Source organism: Penaeus japonicus, unplaced genomic scaffold (genome assembly GCF_977035675.1).
Source record: "Penaeus japonicus unplaced genomic scaffold, GWHDUDI00000001_assembly GWHDUDI00000001, whole genome shotgun sequence".
NCBI lineage: Eukaryota > Metazoa > Arthropoda > Malacostraca > Decapoda > Penaeidae > Penaeus > Penaeus japonicus.
Window position 1 is genome coordinate 53,411,216 of NW_028234403.1, and position 12,500 is coordinate 53,423,715.

At 38.0% G+C, this 12,500-nt stretch overlaps 1 protein-coding gene across 1 annotated transcript; it reads right to left on the bottom strand.

Moving 5' to 3' along the window:
* Nucleotides 1–990: 990 nt before the first annotated feature.
* Rpn9 (regulatory particle non-ATPase 9) lies at nt 991–9,806 on the bottom strand. The gene is made up of 8 exons (XM_043022543.2): nt 9,599–9,806; nt 5,695–5,808; nt 4,334–4,484; nt 4,108–4,211; nt 3,231–3,417; nt 2,773–2,961; nt 2,100–2,297; nt 991–1,596 (listed from the first exon to the last, which is right to left on the bottom strand). Exons 1-8 carry the CDS (start codon nt 9,697–9,699, stop codon nt 1,498–1,500), a joined length of 1,143 nt encoding a protein of 380 aa, XP_042878477.1. The 5' UTR covers nt 9,700–9,806; the 3' UTR covers nt 991–1,497.
* Between the last annotated feature and the right edge of the window lie 2,694 nt (nt 9,807–12,500).

Here is a 12,500-nt window from a genome sequence, read left to right on the forward strand (position 1 = left end):
AACATCAAAAAAATATATATATATTAAGTGTAAAATAAGTTATAACTTTATGTATTGGTTAGAATCATGAAATGGTCTTTAACGCGTTGCCGACGGGGGATAGATTTGCTTACCCATGCTCCAGGATGGGTTTTATTTCTGATCGAGGCAGCTTCTGCAACATACCTTGATTTATCCCACTCCCTTTTAGTTTCTCATAGTAGAGCTAGAGCCATTTTTGTGTTTTCTTTTTTGTATATTTTTACTGTTTTTAGAGACTTATATGTCTTATATCACAGGTTCTGCAGTTGACTAAAATTGTAGTTCAGGGTCCATATCAATTTTTTTTCTTTATACTCAATGTGATAGAAGTATTGCTGTTTTAGGGGAGGACAAAAAGCAACTTATTTTTTCGTATTTGTGTGCTGTCACGAACGAACACGAAACTTATAACCATCCAAAATGAAGATAACATGAAGAGGTAGGGAAAAGGAAGGAAACTTGTGCTTTTGACAGTGATTGCCACAATAAAAGGCATCCCTACTGGCACAGGGGCACATTGTAGACATTGGGCATGGTTTGAGTCACCTTCCTCCTCTCATTCTGCCTGCACATCTTTCATCTGCGGTACTTTAGAGCAAGAGGTCGGCAACTTGCTATGTGCCATCGCTCTACAGTATAGAGATAGTGCTTGCTAGAGACCATAGGTGGGTGCCATTTAAGGCTCTATCTTTTGCTGGTGCTAGAAGAAAGTAGTGCCATCTAGGTTTTGGATGCGAGTTGAAACCCATTTTGCTTAATTTTAAGGCAGTTATAATAATCATGACTGCAATTGTCAACATCACTCACTAATTACTCATAGCACAATAAAATAACAGTGATCTGAAATCCCCAAACCCCATGACACCCATCGTCAGACAAGAGCTACTGCGTCATGTATGACGAAAAAACACGCCACCTGTTGTTAACAGGTTAATAGGTGATATTTCCAAAGGCTAAAAGAAAAATACATTTGAAGTCTTTTTATTATATTTTTGTAAGAAAGTCCCTAGCTGGGTATATTCTTATAAATAGATTGCAGACATACCAAGCAACTATTAGATAAACAAAATAAGTATTATCGTGAAAACCTCAATCTTACTTCCACATAATATGTAATAAAATGAAACTAATTTCATAAACAAACATCTACTCATGTACTCTTTTCTCTCCCTTTCAGAGTAGACGTAACAAATCCATTTGCCTTGATACTTAAAACCTCCACCCATCTTGTGAACATCAACTGAAGATATCAATCAATCACTGGGGTAATGGAACAAAATATTTATTACTGAACAAAAAAAAAAAGGAAATGTTTACAACAAAAATAAGAAAAACTCTAATAGTTTATTTTTTTTAAACATTAATTATGGTATATCTGAAAGATTCATCATAAAAACTTGGTATATGGAGAGGGTTTTTGTCAAGAGCTTTTACAAAATATTAGACACTATTTCACCTTTAATTAACATAGATTTCTTAGAGAGTTAGGATAGTACTAGCTTGGTCCTGCAGGAGATTCTGCATGCCATTGACATCCTTGCACCAGTCTGTAAGTCTGTCCATCATGGTCTCCAGCTGTTGGTCAGAAAAAAAAAGCATATTAACCCTATGACGACGGTACGTCACACCCGTGTGACACAGCCAAACTCCCGATGCCGGGGCGTCATGCCAGTATGACGATTTCAATGCAATATTGCAATCGCCCGGCATAGGGGTCTTCGCGTAGCGAGTGCCCCGTCGGGAAAGGGTTAAAAATTCTGAATCAATCACTTGTCTATATTTTCTAGTATTGAAAAAAGATAAAAATCATGAAGGAATCTTGAGTAAATTTGAGTGCACAGTAAATATGATGCTGGTGAATGAAGATATGAATGCAGTCTAAACATAAATGCTTATTTAACCCTTCCCCTGCCGGCATTTTCGTGGGTACGACCACTTCCACACTGTATTTTGTCTCCAAAATACAGGCTACTTATTCCCTTAATTGTGGAACTAAAGCATCATCTCAAATGCTAATTATAATTACTAAGAGGGTGAGAAGGAAGGACAGGGCAGCAAGAAGGAATAACGACACAAACCTGTTTCTTGTCGAGCACTCTTGGCTGCACCCACGTGATGTTGACCTTGTTATCTACTTGGTCGATGGTTCCCTTTACCAAGCCGAGAGAGAGTGCCCGCATCACCATCACTTCCACCTGGTTTTCTGGGAGACCTGTTTCCTGTGCAATTTCTGCGAAGGTCAACTGGCGGTCCCAGGCCTTGCGCTGGAAAGTCATCTGGGGGGGAAAGATTCCAGTAAGTTTAAGTATATTCAGCATTGAAACAGAAATCTTGATAGTCTCTCCTTAAAGCAAGACTGTTTACCCATTAGCAGCAGATGGCATGATTTGCTGTAAAGGCTGAGTCGGTCATAGACGCGTATGGCACCATGCCAGACAATGTAACAGGCAATCCTACTGCATAAATATTTAATTAAAACCGCGACCAATAGGTTAACCCTCGGTGGACAAAATAAAACGATCATGATTCTCAGGTATGTGTACACTTTGAGTGAAACATGTACAAGCTTTCCAAAAAGAGTGTCCAAATCATCCATATTATAAATATCCAAATTAGAATGATTTGAACAGAAATACCTGTTCCTCCCATATGAAACTCTGGACTTTGAAGAGACTACACTATTACCGATCTTTTGAAAGACAGGAAAAAACAAAATCTCAAAGGTCCTACAACAAAAACAACGGCAATTACCTCCATGAGACACAACAGGCGAATCTTTTCTCTCAGCTGATTCTCTTTGTTCAAGAGATCGGGCTGGGTGCTCCACTGGGGCTTCATAGTCTCGAACTTGCTGATATTGCCCTGGTTGAAGGCCAGAAGCAGGTCCAGCAGCCATTCCGACTGGGAACTCTTCAACGACTCCAGGATGGGATGAGCCAGCTGGAAGAGAGGGTGGATTACCTCTGTGTACAACTTGAATTCTATATCTGGTCTTTATAAGGGGTTATATACAAGAGTTCACTTAGTTCAACTGGCAGTGTTAAAAGTAATTAAATCAATATTACAGAACCAGCCATTCAAATCAATCTGAAATTAAATATGAAAAAAAGAAAACATTTCAACCCAAAAAAAAGACAATTACCATTCAATTAAAATCAATTATCTAGTTTACAAAACAAAAATCAGGACAAACAGACAAGCTATCTCACCAGTTCACCAAAGTTATAGATGCCTTCTCCAAGAAGAGCTGCAAGTCCCAGGTAGAAAGCTTGTTTGCTCTTAGTCTCGGTGTCCATGTCGTCCACCTCGGTGCAGCCCAGATAGCGCAACGCTGCTCGGTAGTAGTCTGCATGAGCGCCACTTCGACAGTAGAGGTCTGATGCTAACAGGTAGAACCTAGATTGGAATGAGAAATCAAATTAGAAGATACTAAATGAACATAGATCTGTAAATTTCATTTTAGAATTTTTTATGGTTCTGTTTTAACTTTTGACGTACAAGAAACTTGAATGACACTGCTTTTACTATGTACTTCAGAGCACCTTGCAATTCAAGATGACAAATGTTTGATAACGCGTAACTAATACCCTAGACCTCTTATCTTCAAATAAAATATAAATTCAACATATCTATCTTTTGACCAAAATAATTTTCAATCATGTAAATAAATGTAACGATGGAAAAATCATGAGCTTCTATACATTTCCAATATAAGTCCTACTTCTTTATATAAGATGAAGATACCTAGGATTTAAATATAACTGACCCAATAAAACATACATACAGTTTTTGATGTCAGATAATCATCAATCTCTTTAATTTTAACATCCTGTGATCAACCACAGAGCAAAACTTTAATCGTATATCTGATCTTTATAAGGGGATACATATATAACTAAAATTAATTTAATTGATAATGTAAAAACAAATTCAATCAACATTACACAGCCATTCACTCACATAGCTAGGCTCTAAAAATAATAAGGACCCAATGTGACCCAATTTGACTCAATATGACATACGTGCAACCACCCACGTCAGATTATACAACGCTATCATAAGCCTGTTCTCCATTATTCGACTTACTTTCCGTGGACTGGTGTGACGCCTTCAATCTCGTCAAGCATTTTTTCAGTCTCGTCCAGGATCTTCTTTGTGCGTGTTTGGTCCTCTAGTTTGGTCAAGCACATCTGTGAAGGGCAAGAGAAGGAAAGAAATGACAAATCGCACGGAAGAAATTCACGACAGGATCCCGACATCGGGCAACAACCAAAGAACAGAACAGACTCCGATAACCATCCCTGACAGCTACCTGCGCAATAAGCACGTTGCAGAGGACTTTAGCCTCCTGATGGTCCACCACCTTGGGAGCAATCTTCTCCATGAACTTGATGCCTTCGTTGGCATCGGAATACTGTGCGACGACCTCGCCCGCCATCTGCGCCAGGGACAGCGGATTGATTCTGGTGAGAGAGGTCTTGGGATTAGCTCAACCCACAATCAGGAGGGGAGTATTCATCAAACAGCAGTGGAAAAGAACATTTTGATGGAGGAGGAGGAGGAGGAGGAGGAGGAGGAGGAGGAGGAGGAGGAAGGGGAGAAGGAGGAAAGGAGGAGGAGGAGGAGGAGAGGAGGAGGAGAGGAGGAGGAAAGGAGGAAAGGAGGAGGAAAGGAGGAGGAGGAGGAAAGGAGGAGGAAAGGTGGAGATGGAGGAGGAGGAAAGGTGGAGGTGGAGGAGGAGGAAAGGTGGAGGTGGAGGAGGAGGAAAGGTGGAGGTGGAGGAGGAGGAAAGGTGGAGGTGGAGGAGGAGGAAAGGTGGAGGTGGAGAAGGAGGAAATGTGGAGGTGGAGGAGGAGGAAAGGTGGAGGTGGAGGAGGAGGAAAGGTGGAGGTGGAGGAGGAGGAAAGGTGGAGGTGGAGGAGGAGGAAAGGTGGAGGTGGAGGAGGAGGAAAGGTGGAGGTGGAGGAGGAGGAAAGGTGGAGGTGGAGGAGGAGGAAAGGTGGAGGTGGAGGAGGAGGAAAGGTGGAGGTGGAGGAGGAGGAAAGGTGGAGGTGGAGGAGGAGGAAAGGTGGAGGTGGAGGAGGAGGAAAGGTGGAGGTGGAGGAGGAGGAAAGGTGGAGGAGGAGGAGGAGGAAAGGTGGAGGAGGAGAGTGGGAGGAGGAAAGGAGGGAGAAAGGTGGTGGAGGAGGAGGAAAGGTGGAGGGGGAGGAGGAGGAAAGTGGAGGTGGAGGAGGAGGAGGAGGAAGTGGAGGGAGGAGGAGTGGAGGAGGAAAGGTGGAGGTGGAGGAGGAGGAAAGGGTGGAGGGGGAGGAGGTGGAGGAGGAGGAAAGGGTGGAGGAGGAGGAAATGGTGGAGGTGGGAGGAGAGGAAAGGTGGAGGTGGAGGAGGAGAAAGGTGAGTGGAGGGGAGGAGGTGAGGAGGAGGAGGAGGAGGAGGAGGAGGAGGAGGAGGAGGAGGAGGAGGGGAGGAGGGGGAGGGGGGAGGGGGGGAGGGGGAGGGGGGGGAGGGGGAGGGGGAGGAGGGGAGGGGGAGGGGGGGAGGGGGGGAGGGGGAGGAGAAGAAAAAAAACAAGAACAAGAACAACGAAGAAATGGAAGTAGGAGCAGAAGTACAAGAAGAGAAAGAGGAAGAGGAGGAGGAGAAAACAATCAGAAACATACTGTGATTACACACTTGTTTTCCAGTTCCCCAATGAGATTGTTGTACAGCTGGATGAGTTCTGTTCCCTCCTTCAAGGCCGGGTTCTTCACCAGTGCCAGCAGGGTTGTGGTCAGCTGATGCCATAGTCTGGAAAGGAGATTGGTGTGTTACATTATAGAAGCTTGTTGCAATTTCATTTATGTTTAAATAAACAACACATATCGGTCACTCGGTCCTTCATTCACTCGGCCTTTCATTCACTCGGTCTTTCGTTCACTCACACTCTCACTCTCTCAACCCTCACCCTCACCCTCACTCTCTATTGTAGAATTGATTGAGAGAGCAGGAAGTTCCTTGTCCACTATCAAATTATATTTCCAGAGAGATGTTCTTCTTCTAAATGAAAGCAAAACTCAATGTATTTTTATTGGCTCTCGATTTATGATTTCACAACTACCAAATGACATCTCATTAAATTTCAATAGCAATCGTATACTACCCAAGACAGTGGTAAAAAACTTAGGTGTTTACTTTGATCAACATATGAGTTTTAATTTTCATGTAGATGAATTAAGTAGGAAGGTTAATGGTATTCTTCATTTTATTGGTAGAGTAGGAGACAGCCTTGAAAAATCAACAAGGATCATGGTTGTGCAGTCATTAGTATTAAGTCTATTAAACTATTGTTCGATAATTTGGGGTGGCACAACTAAAGAACAAATTAAAATAGTACAAAGGTTGCAAAATTAAGCTGCTAAAGTAGCCATTGGAGGTTTACGTAAATATGACCACGTAACCCCTGCTTTTAAACAGTTGAAATGGTTAAATGTGAATAATAAACACACATATGACATATGTATTTTAATATATAAATGTTTACACCAATGCTTTCCGGAATGGTTTCTTAATTTTAGCCCTTTGAACGAAATAACTGGCAGTTACGAGACAAAGAAATAATCTACATATATCAAAAACCAATACAGCTTCTGGTTCAAAAATGATGACGGTGAGGGGTCCACAGTTATGGAATCAGATCCCAGCACACATAAAAGATACAGCTTCACTTTCTGCTTTTAAAGATAGATTGAAGAAATATCTATTAAATGAACAAATTGCTCAATAGTAGGATAAATTGTAAATAGAATGTAACTCATAAATGTTTACTATATTATTTATACTTTAATATGTTACTTAAATTAAAGGAATTTGAAAGTAAGATTATTATAAGTAAATATCTGTAAATGTGTTTATGTATGTTTTTGTATAAATGTATATGACTATAAATGTATATTTGTGTTTATATTTGTGTGTTTCTAAAATGAAATTTACTTATGTATTGATATAGGCTGTGTTTATATTCATTTTACACTTGACCAGCAACTATTTTAATTATTGCATTGCAAGAAAATAACCTTTCGCATTTTATGACTGTGATTCCTAAATTAAGAAATACATTGTAACATAATTTATACTACCCCTATTTGCAGAATGAACCTATATGATTGCATATATGACCATTGTGATGCTTCTGTACATAAGATCTTATATTTTTCAAAGAATGTAACAATTATTTTATATATATATTACTATGTCAATTTAGGATTAGGTAATAAATAATGTGTATTTTATTTATTTCAATATATTTTTTGTTTCTTTAGGTAAAATTTTATAATCAACCGTATCTATGATTGTAGCACTTATATATGTATATGAATACCCAATGTATATTGGAAATAAAGGCGTTATCATTATTATTATTATTATTACTCTTTCACTCTGGTGACTTTTTACAATTAAATATGATAAATTATTCCACCCAAATATCAGATTAACCCTATGATGACGGTGCGTCACACTCGTGTGACACAGTTAAATTCCCGATGCCGGAGAGTCCTGCCAGTGTGACGTTTCCAATTCAATATTGCAATAGCCCGGCGTAGGGGTTTTCGCGTAGCGCGTGCCCCGTCGGGAAAGTGTTAAGAAATAGGCTGATGGCACCTTTCTTAGCTCTTTCCACATGTATTCATGTTTGTTTTTGTTTTTTTTTCACCAGTTTATAACGGTTATAATATAATGAGGAAAATTAGATAGGAGTTAATAAAGTTGAAAAGGTTTCATCAAATGCCTAACACTATGGACAGGAACCAAAGATGGTCAAGAGAATAATATTATTAATGTTTCTTAGCAAGAGTGTGTGCAGTTTCTGTGTATAAGTGCAATAAGTCCTACTACCAAGAGCAGCAGAAAAAAAGTGATGCACCATTATTTGGTAATCAATAAGCCTACTTCAATCTATGACCATGGGACGCCATTTGGTAGACGACTGAAAATCTTCCCTATTTTTCGCTTTTCATCATACTGACAGGCTTATAGCAAGTACTGATACGGCCATGACAATGTTTGATAAATACCTATAGTTTAGTCCAAAGTCTCCATAAAAAAGGAATATATACACTGTACACTCAGTGTAATTATCATGAATTTATGGGAAAAATAGTACAATGTCTGGCAAAACATTTTCTTCATTGAAACAAAGAAAAGAAATTTATTTACCATTATATACACTAGTTCTCCTTCTCACACCTAGTGCCGCTCGGCAAAACACCCCTAAAATGGCAGTGACACCTTATACACCTCCCATACAGTCAAAAATACTCATGGCATTGTGGTGCCACCTGTATGCAATGGCTTTAATTTATTCACTCCCCTTCTGGATCTGCTAGGGGTTACCATGTTTTTTTTCCTCTCTTTTTTATTATTTGTAGGTTTTAGGATCAATACTCAATCCCATTAAAAAAGTCAATGCAGCTGTTTCAGTAAGATTATCCAACTTGTCTCATAACCAATCTGCGATGTGGCAAATGGGTCGCAAGATCTCTCCCGGAACACCATAACACGGCACCTCTCAGAGCGCTTTTCACCCGACAGATTCTAAAGGATACTGAGAGGCGTTTTTTCTATCTTTTTTCATTTCTTAAGAAGTCAAGAACAATGTGTGTATGCAAATACAAGAGCAATGAGTATATACATACATAACAATGTATAACATGTGTTTAGAGTGAGAGATCATAACGTGATAGTATGTCATCTGACAGAGCAAAATATTCCCACAAGATATTCCACAAAATATTCCTCCCCCAGATCCTGCACAAATGGGGAGGGGGGGAGGAGGTTATTCTTGCTATCCAAAATATTTGCTTGACGACAGGACTAAACTTTAGAGAACACCTGTAGTGGATTACAGTTCAGGACTCTTTTCTGATCTTCATATTGGCCGTGGTCTGTTCAAATCCACTCGGGACTTGCAAAGATCTGCGAGAGATGACCAACAATCCAACAGCCAACACAATATGGCTGAGTGTTATGCAATTGCCAGGCCGGGGCTTCCCACTCCGGTAAAGGCCAATAAACATCCCGAACCCATTTGCCGGCACGATAGAGCTTCTACCGGTTCCTTAGTTGATAATAAACAACCAGAACATGCATGATAGCGATGTTCCAGTCTTTCATCGCAGCACAAAGCGCAGAGGATACACCATCACTTAATTGCCTGATGCAGTAATCCTAAAATAAAGTTATCGCTACGGTTGGTTTACGTAGAAATGTTATCGTACCTGGACGGCAGATGTCATAAGCAGTTTAAGGGCAACATATTAATACAGACTTTTCTGATTTACTATTTTGAAAACACCCATCACAGATCACAACTTTGAAATTTCCACAAAAAAAATGAAAATCGTTTACGAATTTAACTCCAGACGAGTCATTGCAATATGTTGCAAGACTCAATCAACATAGAATTCCCTGTAATCACACCGAAAAATGAAAATAATTAGATAAATAGACAGATAGATAGATATGTAAATAAATAAATATCTACCGGTATGACAGACGGGAGTAAACAAGCAGAGAAAACAACATCTAAAAACCTCCTCACTTCTTATTATAAAGATCCTCCAAATCGCCGAATATCTTCGATAACTCCGGCGGCGAGGAGTTCTTCTTGGCGGCGAGGTAAGTTTCCACTTTGCTGCTCATTTTGGAGTTTTTTTTTTCCAAGAGAAAGAGACGGAGAAAGAGACGTGTTTGTGTTGTTTCGCTCGAGGATGATTGGTCGCTTTTGCTTTGGTTTGGGCGCAGGCGGATGAATGCGGGTGAATGCGGATCCGAGTTTAGGCGAACGGGGGGAGTGTGACGTCATGGATTCGTTGGTGTTGGGTGGGGGATTTTATGAGAAGGATTGTTTTTATGTATTAAGTAGGGTTGTATTTTTGTTTTTTTTTGTGCTTTTTGGTTTTGAGTTCAATGTATGAGTTGGGCTTGTGGAGTTTTTTGGTTTGTTTATTTAGGGGGTTTATTTCGGAGGTAGGTTGATGATTTGTAAAGGCTAGGACGGGTGTATATGAAAACGATTGGTTTTATCCATCAAGAGGGAATATTTCGGATTTAGTATTTTTTTACTTGTTTGTTTTTAATGTTACTACACTATCTGATTTATAGATTTAGTCTTTTTATTCCTTTCAAGTTGCGTGTTTTTTAATTCCTAAATGATCGTTCGCATAACCATACCGGGCACTTTATATCGTGATGAATATGCTATGTCATTCAGAGTGCACAGTTCTTAATCACATATGATATATCATCTTACAGTAAAGTCGACTGATTTTATCAAAATATTGAACTTTTCGTTGAAAAACAGTATATAGAGTTTATAAGATTAGGCGTTCGCATAAGTCTGATTAAATCGCAGACAACTATGAAATATGCGATGTCATTCGGAAACTATAACAAATTTGTACTATATTCTAATAACTAAGGACCATAATTTGATTATGAATTCGAAGCAATATTATAAGCAGAAAAAGATAATCATTAATTATTTTACAAACGCAGATGATTCGCTGTCAGTATGATGTTTTAGTTTTACTTTTTATTTGTTCAGATTTATCAAAATATATATATAATATAAAGTAGTTACACATTTTTTATTTGAGTTTTGTGAAGGTACATATTTCTCACTCCATTTATGAAGTTTTTAATTGATTCGTGTGTAAAACGAAAGGGTAATAGTAAATGACAAACACATATGACTAATGGAATTCTTATAACAAGAAAGATGGCAAACTAACAACGTCTATGCAATTGTGTGTGTGTGTGTGTGTGTGTGTGTGTGTGTGTGTGTGTGTACATCAATATGTATGTTTATATATATATATATATATATAATATATATATATATATATATATATATATATATATATATATATATTTTTATATATATATACATATATATACTGTACATATATATGTATATATATATATATATATATATATATATATATATATACATATATACATATATATATAGATAGATAGATAGATAGATAGATAGATATTATAGATAGACAGATAGATAGATAGATAGACAGATGGATAGAAAGATAGATAGATAGATAGATAGATAGATAGATAGATTGATAGATAGATAGATATAGATAGATAGATAAATAAATAGATAGATAAATATGTATATATATATATATATATATCTATATCTCTATATATGTATATATACATGTATATATACATATATATATATCATCTTATCCCTTATAATATATCGGCATAATGGATATATGCGTCGGCAACAGCCTTTAGTGTAGCGAATCGAAGTTAGTTTGATATTTCCGTGAGCCGCTAGCACTGTCTTGATTCCTTTGTGGATCGCTAATTGCAATTATCGTCTCCTGCATTTGTTTTCGTGATCATTGATGTTACGTAAGAATCTCTTTGTTTTCCTCTTATAGATGGTGATGATGGGTTTGATCAAGGACATGCATTTTGTATGGATTGATGTGTTGCATGTGTATATATGTATATATATATATATATATATATATATATATATATATATATATATATATATATATATATATGAGAAAAGTATGAATGAAACTGAATATCTAAACACGCAAGAGATGTATCTGACGCGTTTCGACGGAGGTCTTTCTCAAAAAAATACATGTATTTTCAGATATTCAGTCTCATTCATACTTTTCTTCTACATTTGTTGCTATGAACTCTCTCTCTCTCTCTCTCTCTCTCTCTCTCTCTCTCTCTCTCTATATATATATATATATATATATATATATATATATATATATATATATATATATATATATATATATACATATACATATATACAAGAGCAGCTGAATTCGTCCTGAAACGACCTGTTTACAAATGGCGAACGAAGCGTGTCAACGAAAACATTATTCCTGCCTCGCCTTCTAAAGCGTACGTGTTATCAACGCTATTCTCTTTCCCATCAAAACCTCATCCATCACCATGAGGAAAATCGGACGTTTACGTGTGTGAAAACAGAATAAACAAGAACAAAAACAAAAACATTTAAATTGAAAAGATTTTTTTTTTTTTCTTTTTTTCTTTCCCCCAATTCGTTCAGCTCCAGTTGGGGGGGGGGAGGAGAATATCTATTTCACTCACGATCTTTCATCTATTCTATCGCAATTTCAAAAGATTTAGATTTCGAAATAGAGGGAATGAAGATAAGAAGATAAGAAGAGAAGGAGAAGAAGAATGAGAAAAGATGTAGGAAATAGATCCGGGTTAACCTAAAACGCGGGAAAAAAATGTGAATCCTTTCCCATTTTCTGTTCCTCGTTCCTCTATGGTCATTTCTTTCTCGTTCCTGTCCCCTTCTCTCTAATTCCCGTTTCTCTGAACCAAAGGGGAAGCGGAATGGACTGATCTACAAGATTTCATAAACCAGATTACAGGGCAAAAGAACTGATAGAGGAAAGGGAATCTGCTGAAAT